The sequence below is a fragment of the Lonchura striata genome, chromosome Z, assembly GCF_050655825.1.
Source record: "Lonchura striata isolate lonStrDom1 chromosome Z, ASM5065582v1, whole genome shotgun sequence".
NCBI classification, from domain to species: Eukaryota; Metazoa; Chordata; class Aves; order Passeriformes; family Estrildidae; genus Lonchura; species Lonchura striata.
In genome coordinates this window covers 32,650,924-32,672,928 of record NC_140740.1, presented here as the reverse complement: position 1 = coordinate 32,672,928, position 22,005 = coordinate 32,650,924, and the positions used below count along the sequence as shown (strand labels likewise).

General features: G+C 36.6%; 1 protein-coding gene across 4 annotated transcripts in view; it reads right to left on the bottom strand.

The window, feature by feature from the left end:
- Positions 1–22,005, bottom strand: part of PRDM6 (PR/SET domain 6) — a 105,637-nt gene that overhangs the window by 23,619 nt on the left and 60,013 nt on the right. For 2 of the 4 annotated variants that reach the window (XM_021546214.3, XM_085566463.1), the window contains exons 7-8: positions 14,485–14,661; positions 6,071–7,582 (exon numbers count right to left, since the gene is read on the bottom strand). In XM_021546214.3, coding sequence (XP_021401889.1) covers positions 7,468–7,582; positions 14,485–14,661 — 292 coding nt within the window. In that variant the 3' untranslated portion in view covers positions 6,071–7,467. Of the gene's footprint in view, positions 1–6,070; positions 7,583–14,204; positions 14,267–14,382; positions 14,662–22,005 lie in introns of those variants that run through there. The other 2 variants (XR_014951193.1, XM_085566464.1) reach the window with 2 other exon arrangements.

Genomic DNA, 22,005 nt, shown 5'->3' with positions numbered 1-22,005 from the left:
CCTGAGAGAAAAAAAAAATTTAAAGTCTGAAAAATCTTTACTGATAATGTGTACTTGAAGGAAGATCTTTCTTGAGGAGTTCTACTATTGACACAGACCAAAGCAAAACTAGGAAGATGGAGGGCAGACACAATATGGTTCTTAACTTCCCTCAGACCTTAAATGCCTCAGATCTGCTTACCTCCCAAAAAAGATAAGTGCAGACATCATCCTATATTTAGCTTTTAAATAAAAACAAGCTCAACATACTGACATTATAAGTCCGATACTGTTTTCAGCTGTGTCAGGGAATGTACATCTTTGTCACATAAACTATTCCAAAAACTGAGATGAGAGTTACACAATGTTGTTATCATGGACTGATCAGACACCACTGCAGGACCTCTTTGTGCAGAAAGAAGTGGTGCAATTACTATTAGAGCAATACCTTATCCCTATTCTTGAGGATTCCATGCATATGTAGAAAAAACTAGCTTTATATATTTTAAAGAAAAAAAAAAGAGAAAATTAAGAAAGACCCAAGCAAACATACAGACATTACAAATACAGTTAGTGTATGCATTTATTGCACTCTTTTTTTGCTTGATAGAAAGTATTTTTCTAATGAAAATTTTCATTTGCTGCATATATAATTACTTTTATGCCATGAGAAATACATAAAAAACGATTGTCCTGTTATAAGACTAATAAAAAAGAAAAAAGCTAAATAGCTTCCAGAAGAATTATTTGATCTCTGTAGTGAGTGCTTTTGGCTAAAATGTTCTTGGCTTCCTAAACAAAAAATAAATTCCAGGTTGAAAACTCTGCATGACTATTGTAGTTTGACTCATTCTATTGAGGCAAAGATTATTAAAAAATGTATTCCTGTGACTTGTTGTGCCAATATAAACAAATACAAGTTCCTTCCCTGGTCATTTGCAAACTTATTTGGAGAAACTCTAGGGATGAGAAGAATGATTGAATGCAGTAACGTCAGAGGGGAAAAGAAAAATAGAAGAAAGAAAAAACAGAAAAAAAAGAAAAATAGATGAAAATTATAACAAGCAAGATGGGAGGGGGGAGAAGACTAAAGACTGGGAAAAGTTTAAACCCATGGAGAAATATTGGTATCATTCATCTGCTGTGGTTGGTGGAGGAGACAACATTGGGGAAAAAGTTAGTGATACAGCTACAGCTAAGGCTTCACTAATATCCTTTTCCAAGAGAGTGGATGTTTCTGAAGTTATGTTACCTGTAACAAAAATAGCTAAAAAACATTAAGGTTTGTCAAGGCCTTCATCTAAGATGAGACTCATTGAGTGGGAAGATTCTGATTCATTTTGGGATAGACTGTATGCTCCCCTTCCTTTCCTATATCCTTGGACCAGTTACAACTGTATTTAGTTATCTAGGTCTTATACACCATTAGTTTTCTGACGTCCTTACACAGGAGATATGAAATCACCTGTGGCTATGTTCAGATATCTGTGGTCCTTATTTTACACCTACATAAGTGATTCAGATTCAGAGCAAAGCAGCTACCTGTGGTTGTTCCTTGACTAGCTGATTGTCCTCAGGGTGGCCATCAGGAAATACTGAGAAGAAAAATAAAGCCCCCATCTGATGCACTGTCTTGTGGCACATTTAGTTTTTAGGGACCTAACAGTTGGTGTCTATTTTAACCAGACATCTGGGCATATTAAGCACCCTGCATTATATTGATTAGTCCAAAAGGCTGTCAGATCCCCTGCAACCATGGAACATGAGCCTGGACAAGTCTCTCTCAAAATGTTTCGTTGACTGACTTTTAGCAAGTATGAAAAAAAGTAAGTCTGAGGATGGGGAAATTGACACTCAGTACAAGGAGGTCAGAGTGCAGCATCAATGTCTGTGAGTCATCAGTTCAAGTGTAGCTTGGGTTTGTGGTGTTAAGAAGTCATTGGACTTGTTTTAACTGGCAGATGCTTTTTGGTGGCAAGCAGGCTACCTAAGCAATGTATGCAGTGACTTGGTTACTGCTGATGTCTTGTTAACTTATTTGGGAGCAAGTGTCTGCTTTTTTTGGACAAAAAACCAACAAAAACCAAACATTAAAACTGATGCTATATAGCTTTCCTGGTCTTTTGCACTTTAATATCAGATTGATTTTTCCCCAGATCTCAGTGAACACATTTGGAAATAAATTAAGCAAGCAGCACATTGCTGGTCCTCAGTGCTGCTAAAAAAGTTCAGTAAATGAGTTAAAAGAAAAATATTAGCAGACCTGAGTCTCACCCCTTCTAAATCATGCACCCAAAGAGTTTCAAGGTGGTGGACCCCATGACTTTTCTATATCATAGACTGGACTACCAGCCAAAGGACTCCTCCACCCACCAACCCCTTTAGACATTTGTGTATCACTAGCTCCTGACAGATTATGCAGGTTTGGTGATATAATCTCATATGTTGTATGACTCAATACAATTCTTGTTAGAAAGAACTTTCCTCAGATGTATAGAAACTTGCCTTGAATGATTGACTATCCCTGCTACTTGCAAATCAGCAGGCAGTCTGCTGGCGGATTTACCTGAGTATTTTCTCAAATACAGTATCATGGTGGCTCTAGTGCTTATGTAAAAGGTCATATAACATGAAAAATGACAGAAACTGACATATTTTTACACACTGAAGTGATACTTTTTGAAGTGGAACAAGGGGTTACTTAGTGAACTAATTCTGCTCTTTGACACACACAATGGCAGTAAAATAATGCTGAAAAAGACACTGAAGGTCCTTTGCACTGGAGCATGGTTATTGGTTTTAGCTGTGGTTTTAGAGTAACTTCTGATTAATGAGTTCTGAGTCTTCATAAACTGGAATTTTGAAATTCTGTCTGAGTCCACTGGATGGTGATCCTTTTAATCAGGATTCAGGTAAAGAAAATTATTCAACCACAAAAAAGCCTGGCACTTGAGTAGGCAAAATAGAAAAACCTGGTTATAATATGGCATGATTTACATCATAACCTATAGAAAAATATTCCAAAATACCTTTGAGAAATTGCTTGAGCATAAATGTATTGTTTTCTCAGCAATGCATCTATAGGAGTTGTGAGACTCAGTTACCAAGAAATCTAAACTTGATCTCATTCTCTTCTGACTGCAAGAGTTTGAAACTCCAAAGCTGCAAGCACCTTTTGGAAGCTGATGATGATAACTACAGCAAGGCATGCTGATTATTTGAGGCTACCTTCAATGCACAATCATTCTAGCATATTTGATTTTCTGCAGAATACAAACAAAATTCCATGAGTACTATTAGCATAAGACAAAAGCTTAGGGTACAGTAATAGAAATGTTTTATTAATCAAATATATTTACATTTCTTCATCTTTTTAAATGTGTGCCTGTTATTTTCATTTAAACACAATGTAATCTTTACATTTGATATCACAAGAATACAGCTACATGCATGACTTAATTGGTCCTTTACAGTAAAAAAGAGGCAATTTTATGAAGTTTAAAAAATGCAAGCAAACTGTTGATCTTTCTAATTACAGTGTCATTATTATTTTTATTACAACACAGGACCCCTTCAACATACCCTACATCTATAGGTGGATTTATGGGCTTTTTCAGATTGACTTGATGATGCCAAAACTTCCAAAATCTAGGACAAAAAAAAAAATTTCATGGAGTCCCAGAAAATTATTATCCACAGAAATATTCTTATCCACAGAAAGAACTTGCATGGAACAGAATAGTATTCTAATTGTCATTTCTAAAAAAATGAGAGCAACTTAACTAGTCTTAAAAGCAATGAGGACTTCATATTGGACATTCACTTTTTATTTGTTTGATATCACACCATTTTTTCAGCTATAAGACAGCATCACATAACACAACGGCACCATACAAAAAATAAAGATGAATTTAAAGGAGAAATGATGTTACCAAAAGTAAAAGGTATACACATAATTTCTTGTAAATTTCTAGTATGTAAAGTATGTAATGTACTGTAATTATTATATTATTCCCAATTCAGGTTTCTTATTGGGAAGAAAATCACACTGTATTTAAAACCATCATCTTTAGGGGCTATAAGTAGGTTTATAAAGGACCCAAAGTCTTTCTGAAAGGTATAACTCTATGAACATATAAAATTTAATTCCACACTGAAAAAGAATCAGAACTAGGCACAATTTTTCAATATACTTTCCAATACGTTCAGGGTTGGACAAAAAAAATCAAAACCCAAAAGCTTGTATTTTTTTACCAGACTACAAAACAGAGATGCCAAGTGCTTCAGAAATTCTGAAATGGCAGGCACATAATCACTATATTTAAAGATAATTGTATTACACTTACTGCTTCAGATTACTGTGTGCAAACACATATTGTATGCATAATAGACCTAAATGCACAGTTGTTCTGCTGATATATTAACTGAAACTCACTCAGTATTTAGGAAGAAACTGAATTAATTCTGTTTAGTCCAAACCTATAATGTATTTTATGTTCACGCTGGTTTTACATTTGCCATACTGTAACAGAATGCCAAATGTGGTACTCAAGAAAATGACACTATGAAGTCATGGGTTTTCACGGTATTGCTTTTGTATGCTAACTAATGTGTTGTGAAAATGCAGTGTATAAAATAATACAGTAATTGAAGTTGTCTTTAGGCATACAGAACAACATAGTGATTTACACTAGAAAGAATTATTTGGAAGGAGAATAAAATAAGTTCTGCAGACATACTACTCTAGTGCATTTTTAAAAAAATCCAGTACAATCTTGAAACAGTTGACCTTTACTTCACACCCATTCAGAAGAATATTTAGACATGTTTAAATGAAAACATACAAGTAAGCCTACCTGCAGTCAGCAGGGAACTTGCAATTTCTGTAAGCACTTACTTAGGTACTAGTGGCACTACAGGATTCAAATGCAGTGGAGTGCCCTTCACTGCTACACACCCCATGCCTGACCATGAGAGCAGGGTTAGATAATGCAACAATTCACTGATCTAACACAGCTCACATTTGCTTTTCAGAGCATGACATTTTCCCATTTACTCCATTTATATATTTTCTGGTCTCTTGTTCTTTTTTTGTTTGCTTGCAGAAATGATCAATAGATACCATTCAAATAGTTAACAAAAAGTTGGTGCTCCAGAATGTTACTTTACATTGTCACTTAAATAAGGGAAAATGTGAGCTACCAGGTATGAGTGTCTGAAAAGTTTAGGATTTTATTTTGTTTTCTTCTGTTTCATTAACCTTGCTAGGAACAAAACAATGTTCAAATAGTCACTTTTAAGTTGCAAGTCTTCCTACCCAGCTTTCCATGCTTCTTTGAACCTAAAAACAAACAAACAAACAAACAAACAAACAAACAAACAAACAAACAAACACATTTATATAGTAGATAAGAGTTTCTCATAGTTTTGAGGATAGAATCAGGCAGGTGACAGAATTGCTCACTCCCCATACTTCTTCACTAAGAAATAGAGCTGAAAACTCATAGGAATAAAGCTTCTTTATGAGATAATCTGGTATTTGCTAGAACAATTATTTTAAAAATCTTTTTTTCCCCCACAATGTCTTTTACATTTTAATGGCCAAATACAAATACTCCTGAAGTAATTCCCTGCAAAGCTTTGGAAACTCCAGATTCCACAGTGTAATTTTTACAATATAATAAATGAACATCATGCAGTATGGATGTCTTAGCTTTTAAACTCCCTTTAAATGCATTTGAATTTTACCATAAGCTTTTTCAGATTGAGCTCTTTGCAGAATTCAAAAATGGTCTGAACCTGGTGTCAAATTTGTAGCTGATTCTGTCTAGCCCTTTACAGAACTGGATACTTTATTCTCTACATATTTAAAATCATCCCCATAAATGTGTTTAAAATATTTAATATAATCAACTGAGCCCTTATGAGCCACTCAGCACTTCAGTTTTGGTGCAAAACTGAATTATTTTATTTTAATCCCCATATTCTCCACAATTTTATTTTGCAGGTTTAACTTATGATAAACATTACCTCAGACTGTTTAGGTTTTTCTTCTTGGTGGTTGTGATTTTGTTTCTTTTCTTTTACTTAATTTTGTTTTCTTTTTTTTTTTTTTCTTTTAGGTTTTTCTGTTTTTTTTCTCTTTTTTTAACATTTTTGTCAACCTACTGCTCTAGCATTGAGACAATCAATATATAAACAGACACTGCTGGTCTCTAGAAATGAAAACATAATTTGATTAGACAAAATCATTAATTGAAATACGTAATGGATAAAAGCATGGGAAAAGCCAATATGGAAATTGTTAAATCAAACAATGTCAATGTCATGATATCTGAGTTTTGTATTTATGTTGCGAATATTTTGGCTTCATTCACTGTACCAGGCAAATTTCCATGAAGTGAATGCTATGAAGCCTAGAAGAAATTGATAAAGTATCTCTATTAAAATTTATCTTTTGTTTTGAAGCTCAGCCCAACTGTATTGAAAGCTTCATCTAACACAGGAGCATTTCCAATTTGATCAAGATAACAGATTGAAAGTATCAATGGACTATAGCTTGGATTTCTGATTGGTTTTCCTAGAAATAACATGACATTAAATCAGTTACCAAATAAAAAGTATCTTCTCGGTTTTCTGCTCCTTGTAATATGATTTACACATGGACTGGGATATTTAGTGTTTAAAATACTTTTTACCACCTCTGTCTTTCATAGCTATTAGAATGAATTTGAAAGCTCTATTAGTTTAACACAGTTTTCCTACTTGTTTCTTTGTATAATGTATATTTGCAGATATACAACATTCCATAATTTTTTAACTATTTTTTCTTTTTGTTTTTGTTTTTGTTTTTTCTTTCCCAGATTATCTATGACAATACCAATGCAAACTAGTTGCATGAAAAAGTGCACACAGTGTGAGGCATGAGACTATGGAAATGGAATGCCCTTTGGCCTGATGTGGCTGACATTGACCCAGGTATAGCTTGTGATCACTTTCCATCCCACACAGCAATTTCTATTACAGCCATGTCAAGATCAACTTAGCCCAGCCCAGCCAAATGTATAGATTACATCTGGGTCCTTTGGGTCATGCTACAAAAAAGGTGCAACAATAAACAAGTCCATGTGCATTCTCAGTCATAACTATGAGCAGAAGAACCCTTGAGACTCCTCACTTTGGCATTAAATAACAATTATAAAGGCTTTTAGAATTAAAGCAATACATGAAGGGACTTGAAATGTCAACAGTCCCAAGTAACTTGTCAATTGAAATAAGACTCATCCCTAGTCATAAATAAATAATCTCTTTCCTGGTCTCACTTCCATGCCAGGATCAATATCTCTTAATATCTTACTTATTTTATTACTGCTTTTGGTTTTCTGGGACTGATTGAAAGTTGCTCAGAGGAAATCTTTGGTTTTGCTTAAGTGTCCGTGACATTTAATCATGACTTTCCTTGCAGTTTAATTCCAACCAGTCAATCAGTTAATCCACTTCAATTGATTCTGTGCTCTCTGTTATTGGCTTGCACTCATTGGGCATCCTCTGGTGTCGACTCAGCTGGGTGGCTTGTGTGAAGCTCCTCTCACACCTCTCGCACCTGGTGAAGGCAAGAGAGAAAATTGAGACCAGGGAGCTGCTCTGCAGGGGGGGTGATGGGCTTTGTCTCATCCTGCCTAATCAGAACAGACACTCAAAAGTGCCTTCAGATTTTACTGGCTCAAGAGGTTTAATTGGTGGCTACTTCCAAGGCCTTTATGCCTATGATGGGACAAGGCCTGTCTGATTCAGAACAGAGGAATCTGTCAATAGACAGGGGGAAGGTGATTTCTCCAGAGAGGCCTGTCCTGCTATAGCTCTGATCACTGTCAGTTCAAATAGATAAAGAACAAAAAGAGATTTTCAGGAGTGAGCCATCAAAGAGGCAGCTTGCTGCAGTTTTCTGTTCTGTATCCCCTAAGAGAAATTGATGACAAATAGAATTTCACCTTCTGTTTTTTAAAATCTACAACTGCTATTGGAGGATGAGAAATCACAAAGCAGTAATTGTTCAGACCTAGAACAAGAGAAAACTCTTTGTTTATCTGATCTGATTATGTAGTAGGATTCATTTTTAAAAGGCACATAGAGAGAGTGGTTGCTTAATTATCTGCAAACATCTACACTATTTGAGATATTTGTGGGTTGAGCAAGAACTCATAGCAGCCATCAGTATTGCTTTGCTTTTATATTGTTTCCCTTTCTACCCTGTTCTCTCACAGAGAAATCTGCAAGAAAAATACCGTGTGAATGAATGAACAAAGCCATTGAATTTTGGAGAGGACAGAATAGAGGCTATTCTTGCTTTGGAATTAATCCCTTATCCTTGCTCTTAAAGACAAACTACTGTATGTAATCTCCCAAACGCTGCCTTCTTGATTTGCATTCTAAACACTAGAGAGGGGTTTGAGGAGTCACAAACATGGATGGAGCACATCCTTCTTGTATGGTGCTTGCTACAAAACCCATCTTCAGTTTAATGGTACCATGTGAATTTTTTATCTCCAAAAAAGATTTTCATAAAAGCATCACTGCAATGAATCCTTCATCTTCAAATGAGAAGTGAGAAAAACAATGGGCTAAGTTAATTCATTTTAATCTTTCTCTCTTCACTGATGTGAATGATAGAAAGTGAACTGTCAGTGATCTGCTTATTAAAAAAAGAAGATATTTACACAGATGTGTAATTGTGGATATTCTTCATATTAATAATTTTTGGTGATAAATTTCTGCTTCAGGACTATTTAGCACAGACATTACGGAGTCATTCATCCAGGTTACTGTACCAATCTAAAATGTCAACACTTTTAAGTTGTATTTCCTTGATTGTCTTTCATAGAATATTTTTAGCATCCTATGCCACTGTTAAAAACTGCACTGTGATCTTGACAAATGTAAAATGTCAGCTTTAATGTATCAGACCTATCAGCTCAATGAAAATAACTCAGAAGTATTGATTACTTAATGATTTTTGGGGTATTCATTAACGTCCATGTGCAGATCATCCACTCTCCAGAGCTCCTGAAGTGCTGATGACACGTTAGTGCACTGCTGATTGTTTATTAGAAAACTGATTACTTACTGGATTAGTGTGTCAAAATATACTACCTTTCATTGCCTGACAAACTTGCAAATTATTGTATTATTTTTATATACATACATATATATCTATCACAGAGGCATTATAATCAATTTTAAGCCTGGGGAGTTAACTTGGTCTGTATGAGATATTACTGTCTACTTGAACTTGATAGTTTGGTTATTTTGATGTCTACAAAGACAAGTACTTTGCTTGATGAGTAATAGGGGGCTTGGATCCTTGCCTACCTAAGCTGTAAGGGATACAGTTGCAACATAACCTATAAAATCAGGTGTGGCAAGCCCTGATTTCAAGAGCCTGGCCAAATAAATTAAATACAGGTTAACAGGATGCCTAGGAACAATTAGTGACTTAGGCTATAGAGTGATCGAGAGACAGTGTTACCCACTAAAATAATTTGCCGTGGCAGGCCTCCTTACCCTTTTTGGAGCTTGTCTGTGGGCTAGAATTGGGCATGCATTTACTCAGCTCCTTGCATTGCTAGTGAAAATTCAGAGCAAGGCTTACCATATTTCTTTAAAATACAACTTCCCATCCCTTAACCGCAAGATTCCTCTGTTGTAGAAGTGCTCTACCTTTCCTGCTACAGCCTGATACACTAACATCAAGGCAGAGGAAAGAAGGATGCTAAAAAGAGAACAGAAAAAGAATAAATCTCTCAATGCAACCCTTTATTAACAGGAAGGTTGTGAGTGCCAAGTGTTGCTGCTAGTCAAACTGTGATGTCTGCACTTGCACAGCCCTTGGGTAAAAGTCAGAATAAAGCCTCTGACAAGGCACTTAATTCCCCTGTCTTTCTCTTGTACCTGGATAACTTTCAGATATTATCCAAGCTGCCTGGGATTTTCTAGGTACCTCCAAATTATGTGGGTGGTGCTTTCAGGACCATAGTTTTGGATATATAAGTACCTGGCTTATGGGCAGAGATGTGTATAAGGCTCCTGATTCCCCTTTTCAGTGTGGACCAGAGAAGTTGTTGCTGGATACAAACTGATAGAAAAGGCAAAGATAATAGTGTCACAGCAGTCAGCATTACTGTCTCACAGTAGGTAGGAATGGGAAGAAGAGCAGGAATATTTTTCTTCTGGATTGTGATGTACTCTGTGCATTCTCTCCCTCTACTAACCATTCTTTCCCAGCTCATCATAGCAGAATAACCACTCCCATAAGCTCTGTCCATGAGATTGGTAAGCATGTGTGTGTTTTTGCGTGCATGTTCCTGTACTGTAACCCATACATGTTTAGTGTTGTGTTAGAAAGTCGAACGGTAGTCAAACTTGTCAAAAAGGAAAAAGAATCCATATCTCATGTGACCACACACCAAAACCATGGGGCTGAGCCCAAGCCTGAATGCTAGACATATCAAATTTTGGCTAAGCCTGCACTGTAGATGTATTGGCAATAATGACACTTATTAACTGAGAAACAACTTAATTTCCGCTTAGGGTCATCTGATGGCATTTGAATGGATTTTAAACAGCCCCAGATGCATATAGGTCCAAAACAATTCCAAAGTCCTCGCACAATTAGGTACCATCAGTGAAAACAGGATCCATATTGCCTTCTTTTACAATGTATGTGTACACTGTAATTGTAAGGAACAATGTACTATAGCATTCAACCTCCTCAGCCTCAAGGCTTCACTCTGCCACAAGGCTTCTTGGTATGATTTGCTTGTGTGGAGTGGGTAAACAGAATTGTTCTTAAGCTCATAAATTGCACCAGTAGTTTTGGGATATTTCTGCAGTACTGGGGTTTCTGGTTTTATTTAGATAGCCCTCATTGTTACTGGTCAGCTTGTTTGCTTCACAGTGCTTTCAAAACATTGACAGTGAGGGCTGGTTTAATTTGCACATTTGTGTCAACCTCTGTGAAAGGCTTTGGGTGGAGAAAATGCTGAGGGTCTATTTTAGAGAAAAAGACATTAATTTGATACGCTAAAAGAAATATTTTAAGATTTCATTCAACAAGTACATTTAACACTACATTTTAAACTTCTTTAGAAGAGTATCAAAAATCCAAGAAAAACTATGAACCAAAGAGAATCCCTCTTGACAACTCTGAGATGTCACTGCAGGTACAAAGTACATATTCAACCTAAAATGAATGTTCCCCAGTTTTGAATTTCAGTAAGAAACAATGTAAAAATTGTGAGCTGTTGCAGGCTGAAAGGATCTTTCCTTTTAATTATTTTGGATTGACTCCTAAATATTAGATCTTTAAATAACCCTGATTTTGTAGGCAAATCCCCTCACTATTTTTTAATTTTACTGAAATGGAAGCAGGGAGGGGGTGAGAAAAAATTAAGAGAACAGAGCTGACAAATAATTTTCATTTTTCTCCTGCATTTTAATTTACTTCAGATCTTTGTTCCCAAACTAGCAGCCGTAGTGGAGACTTCAGTAAGATAAGAATATACAAAAACTTTACAGTGGTGGGGCTGGCTTGATAGCTTGTGATGACATGAAAAGTCAAATTCAGCTGAAGCTTTGACTACAGATAACCACACTTAGCATTGCTATCTTAATGAAAAGAAAATAGAAAAGTCTTCCACCATACATCCAAATCTACCTAGGACCTACAAAGAAAATGCCCTCTCACAAAAAAAGGTTTTTAACCAAAACATTGCCTTACAAAACATTAATCTGAAATATTTTTTAAAATACTGTCATTCACCAATGTCCACCATTTAAAAACCAGCTTCTGGAAATAATATGCACACAAACATACTTAGTGTTTAACATTGCTGACTTAATCCATGCTGACTAAATTTTCTGTATACCAGAAAGCTGCCCTACTGCATTAGAAATCATGAGATTGCATTCACAGCAGAAGCACCTTCAAAATTATACCTTTTATTTTTAAAACAACTTAGCTGGAATTTAATTTATCACTCTTCATGTGTGGCAATTCTTTCTAATATTAAAAATATTAGTTAAAAGAAGTGTGTACAACACCACAAATGCAAACTTCTCTGAGGTACAGAAATACTATTTCACTGGGCTTTTATGTTTTGGTTTTATTTTCTATGTAAGTGTACCCTCAAAATTCTTTCACAAACAAATATTTTAAACCTAAGTTGCATGATCAAGAGACAGAAATTTTGTTTGTTCTATGTATGGTTCTTGCTTAATAGAATTTGTTGAGGGCTTTTTTCTAAACTGTCTTAATACCGGATCTTTGCAACCCTTTTCCAAAGGAGGATCCAAACACTGATGAGACATGCAGATGAGCTGCAGCTCTTTCTTTTTTTTCTCCAGCAGAGATAATAGATTGATTTCTAGATAAGTTTTCTGCCCCTCCTCTCTCAAATGCAAGTATTCCTGCATGAGGGACAAATCTATCCTTTTGAACAGCTTACAGGATCAAGGCCTGTGTATCCTCTTATCTGACTAGCAACAATAGGAAGATCTGTAGCTCCAGTTTTAGCTTCACATGAAATTACTAGTCAGCTTAGGCAAATACTTCAACAAGCCTTCCAGAGAGAAAATGGTACTACTCTTTCTTGTGCCTGAGGAAGAAACTAAAGAAATACCTTGCACAATTGAAATTATGCCATACATCTTAAGGAACCAGTACAAACTATACACTTTTTTTTTGTTGCTCTGTCCTGCAACTTAAAGAATAGTCAGATACATCCTGGAATACTTAAATGCTTCCACATGAACAGGGAAAAACATAACAAAAAAAAACCCACACCAAAACCCAAAAAAACCCAGAAAAACAAAACAAAACAAGACAAAACAAAAACAAATCCCAAACCTCTTGTTTGTTGAATTACATACATTAAGCTCTTCACAAATGAAATCGCGCTGTAATCAAGTCCATTTTGGAAAAGGGTAAAAAAATTAGTAAACCAAAAGGAAAAAATAATTACTCTAAATGGGGCACAATAGAAGATCTATTGGAAACATGACAAAAAGAGTATGTTAAGGAAAAAAATTAAGTGGAGTCAACAAGGTTACACATAAGTAACACCTTAACATTAAACAAAATCCATTTTCCATTTTGACCTGGAAACCTCTTCCATTAATTACTACAATCTATTTACACAGCAACTAGGTAAAATCAATCTGATTGCACACACCATTTTTGGCTCACTATCTGTGGGCTCTGAGCATTCAACAGACTTGCTCAAGAGATATTGATACTTAGATGTTCTGAGTTGATACTGAGATATTCTGAGATGTTTCATGATATCCTAACCATGGTTTCTGCTATGTGAGTTCTTCTGTGCTGGATATGCAGCACATATTCCTGGCTCTGCCCCCTTGCCCCCAGCAAAGACATGTATGGAGGCCATGCTTCCTTCCAATCTTTTATGGAGCCAAAATGTGTTCACCAGTATCTCTGTCAGGCTTGTTATTAATCTGACAGGCCCTACGACGGAGCTTTTTTGTATTAACCAGATTGAAAGCACAGTCTGGAAAAAATAGAATAAAAAAGACCAACAGAGAAAAGTAGAAAGAGAACCAATAGTACTTGGAGAACTGAGAGATACACAAACCTCCTTATTCCCCTGCCTCCTAGGAACATCCAGGAAGTTTCCAAAAGAAGTGGTATCAATACATTAGGTGGAATTTCTCCAGTGACTACATATAAACACATACACTCTGAGTGTGACAGTTCAGCCAAGACACAGACACAAGTATGGGATATATTTCTTCTGCTTTGGAGAATACTTCCTGGTTTGTAGGCAGTCTTGCACCACAGAAGGTAAAATAAACCTGCATCAGCTGTACTATTGCTGGACATGAGCACTGCTGGAAGATTTCTGAGACAGGTATGTACTTAGCTTTAATATCAGTATTTGAAAACTTCAGAAATTAATGAAGTCTGTTTAACGTAAAATCATCATTATTAGGTGACATTTTTTTCTTATACCTCAGACATCTGAACACTTTCAGTTTATTACTATGATCTTTGAAAACTTATGCCATAAGTCAGAGTTACATTTTCTATCCAATTAGACTAAAAAAGGTGCATATTTTCCCCCATATATAGCTACAGCCAAATTAGCTTTTAAGTGAAGCTCCATCTACCTCAGCATATAGACATCAAAGAATCATATTAATGTTCTTACAGCATGGCCTGTCTCAGTCTTGATCATATTTTCAGCTGTAGTTCTCTGGAAGCAGCTTGCCACTTAATTAAAAAAATCAAAGTATCATTAGATAACAGAAAATTGTGCAAGGCTTTCAAGAAACTCAAAATCAAACTCATATAAATTCTAATTTTAACAGCACCACTAGCTGTTTTACCTCATGGGAACCTCTGCCAAGTGCTGGCGATGCTATTGAGCAGCAGCAATGCATTTCCCTCCCTAATCTCGCTGGCAAAAGCTGCTGGCTTCAAGTACTTACTTGAAGGGCTTTTCCCCAGTGTGTGTCCGGATGTGATTGTTGAGTGTTGTGGCACCAGCAAAGGCACGCCCACAGTAGCCGCACTTGAAAGGTCTGTCACTGGAGTGCGTCACGACGTGGTTCCTCAGCTCCGAGGGCTGGGAGAAAGACTGGGAGCAGTGACCACACTGGTAGGGCCTGCAGTGGGAAAGAGAAACAGTATGACATCTGTGCTTTCTGTTGGCATGAGCGGGAAGTCGCGTGGGAGGGGGCTCCTGATCTTCCCAGTAATTTCCAAAGAGAACCCTGGGTACACTTCTCTGGGTCTTTCTTGCAAAATACAAACCCAAAACTTCACAACATCTTTAACAATGTGAAATTCTTGGGCAGGAATTAAATGAGAGTCTCTGGGACCCAAAAACCATAAATCAGCAAACTAGTGAGCCTACGCTGCACATCTGCCTGCCTTAGTTCTCTCAAACTTGATACTGTGCTCCTTAGTCAAAAAGATCCACACACATTGGAGCTGAGTGATTAATGAAATCCTCCATCTGTTGATATAAGCTACAGTCTTACTCACAAATGTGTGTCTGACGGTTATGTGTACATCCTATCTGTACTCCATAGCTATTAACAATTAAACTCCTCATATCGCTTTGGAGGTTTTTAGAGATCACCTATTTCAATAAGAGACCTGGAAAAAATGACCAATATATTGCAATTATCTTTCTGTTTTCTTATTTCAGTAGAAAATCTTTACATTTTATCATCATTTTTTCTCCCATCCAGATTGAAAATACCTGTTCTGGGGATATTGAAAGGAAACGCAGAACTCAGGTTTTCAACAACACATCTTGTTAAGTATAACAAACACACAAAACTGACATGTTACAAATTCAGAATCATAATAAGCAGGCTTCAAACACAGGGAAAAAAAAAGGATACAGGACAGCAATGTGGTCTGCTGAAATGCTAAATAAAATAAAATGCCAAGAAACCATGTCTATATTTTTCTCTTTGGTAAAAGTGGCTTTATATCAACATCCTACAAGGGTTTTTTTCTCCATTTCACATTTATTTTAAGGTAGTAGCAGAATCCTAAATGTTTCTCAGACTGTTTGCTAAGAAAATTAAGAACTTTTTTCAGGAGGGATAATAATGATTTTTACCCTACACAACATTTTGACTCTTGGTGTCTGCATTTCTAGAGCTAATGGCCAACTTAATTGCTCTCTCTGTAATAAATGTATATGTTTAAATGGCTAGAAACCAAAAGGGAAAGAAACAATGGTGCCCAGGCATGTACAATTCAATTAAGTGCAAAATAAAGTGAACTATCTCATTTGTCAACTGAACTGCTTAATTGTGGCTACTTGCATCACTGAACAAAAATACTATTATTTTACAGTGCTTCAGAGCACTGAACCTTGATTGTAGAATTTTTTAACTTGATTAATAGCTCAGTATTCATCAATAACTCAATAGCTTAAAATTTTAATTACTTGCATGTGAAAATCTAACTATTCTCCAATAAGTTTGAAGATCAGATATGAAAGCTGTTGAAAGGTAATTTAGATTATGCAGCCCTTAAAGATACACAGTTATATGTAAAATAATACTAAAAAAGGCAACAAAAAGAAAACAACAACAAAAAAGCAAAAACAAAACCAAAAAAACCCCAACAAAGTGTTTTCCTGTTTCTCTTACTGAAAGACAAATAGTAACATGTCCAATTTTCACCTTTCTTGGAGTCCAAAATAGTTTGCACAGAAAATATTTACCAAATTTGGTATGAAATTTCAAAAGCTGGTAAAACAGAGATATTTGGTGAATGCAGTAATCAAACACTTTTAAGAAAAATAATGTAATAATATATTCCATATCCAAGAAACATTGATTTTTTTTTTAATAGTGAAAGAGACCATTAACATCTGTTAGCCTCTGGTTATCTATTTTTAACAGCAACCACAATAAATGATGCAATGCTGCATAAAACCAATTAATCTTTTTTTTTTTAGCTGATAAATCAATGTGATTAATTTAATGCAGTGAAAATTCACACTGTAACTTGTCTGTAAACAGTCAAAATTTCAGACATGATATAAGTGAACATTGTAATGCCAAACAATATGTGTTCATTGGCTCAAAATAATGTCTTCTTTACAAAATAATCAGAATATATTTCACTGGCTTACTCTCAAGTAAACCAGCCCTGTAAAAGATCACTTATTGTTAGTCTGTTAGTCTTCAACTCCATTTTTCTGATTGATCCACATCCTGGGAGAAAAACTATTTAAAAAGTTACCCTTCTCTTTGCAGAGAATGCACTTATGCAGTTTATATCCAGGTAAGTCCAATTAATGCTAAAATGTGTAATTTTTTTAAAGCTTAGATAAATGACACACATTATGCAAAATTAATTTTAAAAATAGAGCCTAAAAATACATTCAGATACTGTAACATCTTAAAAATCCTCTAAATTTCACAATTGCAGATTTAAATATGCCAGCTTCTGACAACTTTTGGATACTACTATTTTTCAAATAGCAAAAAAAATTACATTCAATAAAGACAAAAGTTATCATTCTGTTCTCTGGTAACAATTTTACTGTGCTCAGAATTTTTTTCTTGGAAGAAAATAAAATCAATATGTTATTTTTCAAAAAAAAATGAAAGTGGCACTGAAGGACCGAACAGGAGCAGTGCTCGGTTCAGTGAGTGCATTGACATGAGCAGAGCATGTCTGCCTTTGATGAAGCAGTTATGTCTTCTGCCATCACTTTTGTCTGCAAAAGTGGGACAATGGGACAATGAATTAAGATGGCGACCTCGCTATAACAGAGTTGTGTAGACAAGGAGGAACAGAGACAAAGGGACAGAAATGTTGGTCTTCTTAGGCTGTGCTTTCAGAAATCCACTGCTGGACTGAATGTACTCCTAGCTCAGAAAAACTCATTTCCTTGGAATACATATACATATACTGTACTTTCTAGAGCTTCACAATATCCATGTGAATCAAAATCTTACCAGATAGTAATTTTAACTTACAGTTAAGAGCAGCTAAACTGATTACAGCCACGTACAGACGAGATAATACTCTGACAGCCATTAAAAATAGTTATAATATTTTTTATTAAACACCTAGTTACATGGGAGCTTTTAACTCCACATCTTTCTTTTTGAGCTTAAAGAAAGGAAATCTACTTAACCAGAAGAAATTTTTCTTGTTGGAAAAATTACATTGTTGTTATTAATCCCATGCATCATTTATAAGCTATCTAGGTTTACTGACATTCAAAATCCATCAACTTTTTCTAGAGACATTAATCCTACAGTCTCTGATTATATGATGGCCCATATAGGAACACTGCTTGCAAACAAACTCTACAGAGCAAAGACCATCTAAACAGAAATTCTGGGACCAATTCTAATGTAATAGTTTTCAGGTTTTGTGGTAATTTATAATTTGAGCTTTTCCAAGTTGTGCAAGACACATTATTCAAAATGAAAACAATAAGGAATAAATTTTGCTCTCTGAGCTGGACAATCTCTTGAATGACGTTGCTCTTTGGTCAGGTCTTTTCCTATTTTAAAATTCTCTTACTTTTGCAGCTGATATTTTTCGGGGTGAAACTACATTTTGTATGGGAGTTATAAATCCCTATAAGGCTTACTGAACCTCAGCAAAGCTCATGCTTTGGGCAAGGAATGTAGAATCCCTAAGATGTACAAAGCATGTTAAAAGAATACAAAAATCTATATGCTTTCATCTGAAATAGCTACTGAGAGACAGATGTACATTCAGATTAATTATTTCTGTATTTTTGTTTAGCAAAACTGGCATAGCTTTATTTGTGTTTTGCTATTCCTCTGCCAAAAAAAAAAAAATTCAAATTCTGACACCTAAGTGTATCTAAGTCTTATAAATTTATTTTCTACATCATAAACTATTAACTCATTGAATTATTAGAACCTTGGAAAAACCAATAATTATTTTCCACTGCATTTGCAAACAATTTTCTTTATGTTTGATAGGTTTTTAGTGTGGCCTCATCAGAAGTAAATTTGCTCTTTTCAAGGGGTATATGGAATTCTAGTGTAATTTAGAAGAGAAATTGCTTGTGAGTTCCTGAATACTTGTAAATTTGTCATTGAAACTCGATCAGCCCAGTGAGACAAAAGAGCACAGTGCTGTATTCTTTTCCCTCAGAAAGAGCTCGAAAAGCACCAGTTAGAAGGAGAGACTGGCATGTGATTGAAGGTGCTTTTCTCCCTGTTGACAGCTAAGAAGTAAAAAACCAACATGATCATAGGATTATAGAATGGTCTGTGTCAAAACATCTTGTTTCCAATCCCTTGCTATGGGCAGGGACACCTTCCAATCAAGGCACCATCCTATTTGGTCTTGATCATTCCCAGGATGGGGCATCAACAGCTTCTCTGGGAAAGTTCCAAGTCTGTCTCATTACCCTCACACTAAATAATTTATTTCTTACATTCCATATAAATTTACGCTCTTTTAGTTTAGAGCCATTATCCCTTGTTCTATCACAAAATGTCTTCACAAGAAGTCTCTTTCCAGCTTTCTTGCAGGCCCCTATGTGTACTGGAAAGCTCATATGAAGTATCCCTAGGTCCTTCTTTTCTCTACACTGAACAGCCCAAATTCTCTCAACTTGTCCTCATGATTCTGATTATCTTTGGGTTGTCCTCTGGACTCTCTCTAGGAGATCCACATCCTTCTAATGTTGGAATCCCTAGAGCTGGATGCAGTGCTCCAGATGGGTTTCACAAGATTTGAATAGAGGGGGAGAATAACTTCCTGCCTATGCTGCTTTTGACCCAGCCCAGGACATGTTTGGCTTTCTGGGTTGTGAGTGCACATCTGGCTCATGTCCAACTTCTCATCCCCCAACATCTCCAAGTCCTTCTGATCAGGAATGTTCTCAGTCCATTCTCTACCCAGCCTGTATCTGTGCTTGGGATTGACCCGAACCACACTTAAGACTTTTCACTTGTTCTTGTTGGACTTCATGATGTCCGGCCTTTCCAACCTGCCAAGGTCACTCCGGATGGTATCCCTTCCTTCCAGCATGTCACCAGCCTGGTGTTATCAGGCTGAGGTCACTCGCTGAGGGTGCACTTGATCTCAATGTCCCTCTCACCAACAAACACTGACAAATAGCAGCCCCTAAGGAATATCCCTGATATCCACTTGGAGACTGAGCCATTGACCACAACTCTTTTGAGAGAAACTTTCCTGCCAATTCCTTATCCATTGAGAGACATTATCCATGTCTCTTCACTTCAGAGACATGGCTGATATGTGCAAACACTTTGAACAGGTACAGGTAGATGACCTCAGTCTCTATTCCTTATTCACCAACTCTTCTACAGCACTCATAGAAGGCTACCAAATTTGTCAGGCATGATTTGCCCTTAGTAAAATTTTGTTGGCTGTCATCAGTCACCACGCTATTTTCCATGTGCCTTTACCTAGTTGCCAGGGAGATTTTCTCCAGGCTCTTGCTGAGTTCCAAGGTGATACTGACTGCCCTGTAGTTCTCCAGGTCTTTCTTTTTAACAGTGGAGGTTATGTTACCCCTTTTTGAATCAGCAGAGCTTCACTAGACTGCTATGACCTCTTGAATATGACAGATAGTGTCTTTGCCACTTCATCCACCTCTTCTCTCAGGATATGCACATACTTCTCACCAGGCTGCAGGGGCTTGCACACCATCAAGTTCTTTAGATGGTCTTCAGTCTTTTCTGCAGCTGGCAGTTCTTCATTCTCCCAGTCCCTGCCTTTGCCTTCTGTTGCATAGGTGATATGACTGGAACATTTGCCAGTAAAGTTATTGACTAGCTCAGACTTCTCCATGTCCTAGGTCACTAGGCCTCCTGCATCCTTTTAGAGAGTCCCACATTTTCCCTGGTATTCCTTTTATCACTAATATAACAACAGAAGTTTTTGTTGTCTGTGATGTCCCTTCCCACATTTAATCCTATAAGGGCTTTAGCTTTCCCAGAGGGATTCCTGACTGCTTAGACAATCTTTCTGTATATCTCTCAGGCTACCTGTCTGTGCTTGCATCCTCTGGTGGCTTTCTTTTTGTCTTTGAATTCATCCAGGAGCTCTCCATTCATCCATGCAGGCATCTGGGTGGTTTTGCCTGACTTCATCTTTGCTCCTGGGCTTCAAAAAGGTGATTGATCTCATGGTCTCAAACAGTGGGACACAGGTCTCCCTTGAACCCAGTACAGCATTTCTCATTGTTATAGGGTGAAGGCTGCCATGCCACAGCCTCTGCAAGAAACGCTACAAGCAGGGCAGGTTGAAGGGGGGCCAGCACCAGCTTTCAGGATTTGGCCTTTATACAATGCACAGCTTTAAGAGAACAGCTGGAGTCAAAGGAGTTAGGTCGCAGTTGTTCTCAAATGAAGGTATTTTTGAGGAATACATTCTTCTAGCAAGTCAAATTAAGGCTGGAGAACAAAGTGACACCTCAGGATATGGATAACTTGCACACAGAAACATCCCTAGCATTAGCAGAGCCATGGGTGGCTACCTTCACTGCCTCTGGACTCCACATTCCCTACTTGTTGGTGTTCCCCTTAGGCAGCACAGCTTTTCTCCCAAGCACCTCAGGCACCATGCAGCAGGCAGGGATGGCAGTGCTGGACCTGCTGTGAGTTTTGCGATCATCTGTTACAAATGCTTGTGAAGAAATTAGCCAAAGGAGAAAGCCAGCACACTTGGAGCATCTGCAAGCTTCTGAGGCTGTCAGGGAGAGTTGCTGCTCTGTAAACCTGTTATTGTTATTAGCTCTGAGTGCTGGTCATTTGCAAACCTTTATGAGAAGATTATGCAAGAGCCAGCATTAAATTCATCATTAAGTTTACTTTAACTGAGCAATACTCAATAAACAGAAATAGATAACTCATGCTCAAAGCACATATTTCTTAGAAGTCTGTTTTGGAGAAGTTCAAATCAATTTGTGGACTTGGGAGGAGCACCACGGTAAAGACACAGAACCTATAAAGAAAATGTAAACACAAAATGGACTAAGCCATGATATAGGAGGAAAACATCTATTAAATTGGTAACTTAACTTCCTATAAAGAAAAACAAAGCAAAACATGCTTACTATTTTATATTGAGGTGATATTGCAAAGTGTGAGTACAATATCTTTTGAGTAAAGAAGAATTGTGAGTGCCAGATCATGTCTATAATCTAGTGCTTTCCCTCAGATTCTCAACTTGACTACCTGGCAATCAATGAGAATATAAATCATACAGATGTACAGGTTGCACATGAAAATATGCCACACAGAACTCTTGAAGCCTTCTGCCTTCCCTAAACACTAATGTATCCTGAATCTGGTGATCAAAGTGACATGGAAGAGTGATGTCATTAAAAAAGACTGTGTCATTATCAGAAAAGTAGTTACTGTTAAAAAAAACAAAATAAAAATTTTTCATTGTAATGGAATTTCAGTTACCACCTTTCTGAGCCTTCCAAAGAGGATTGTCGGGAATTT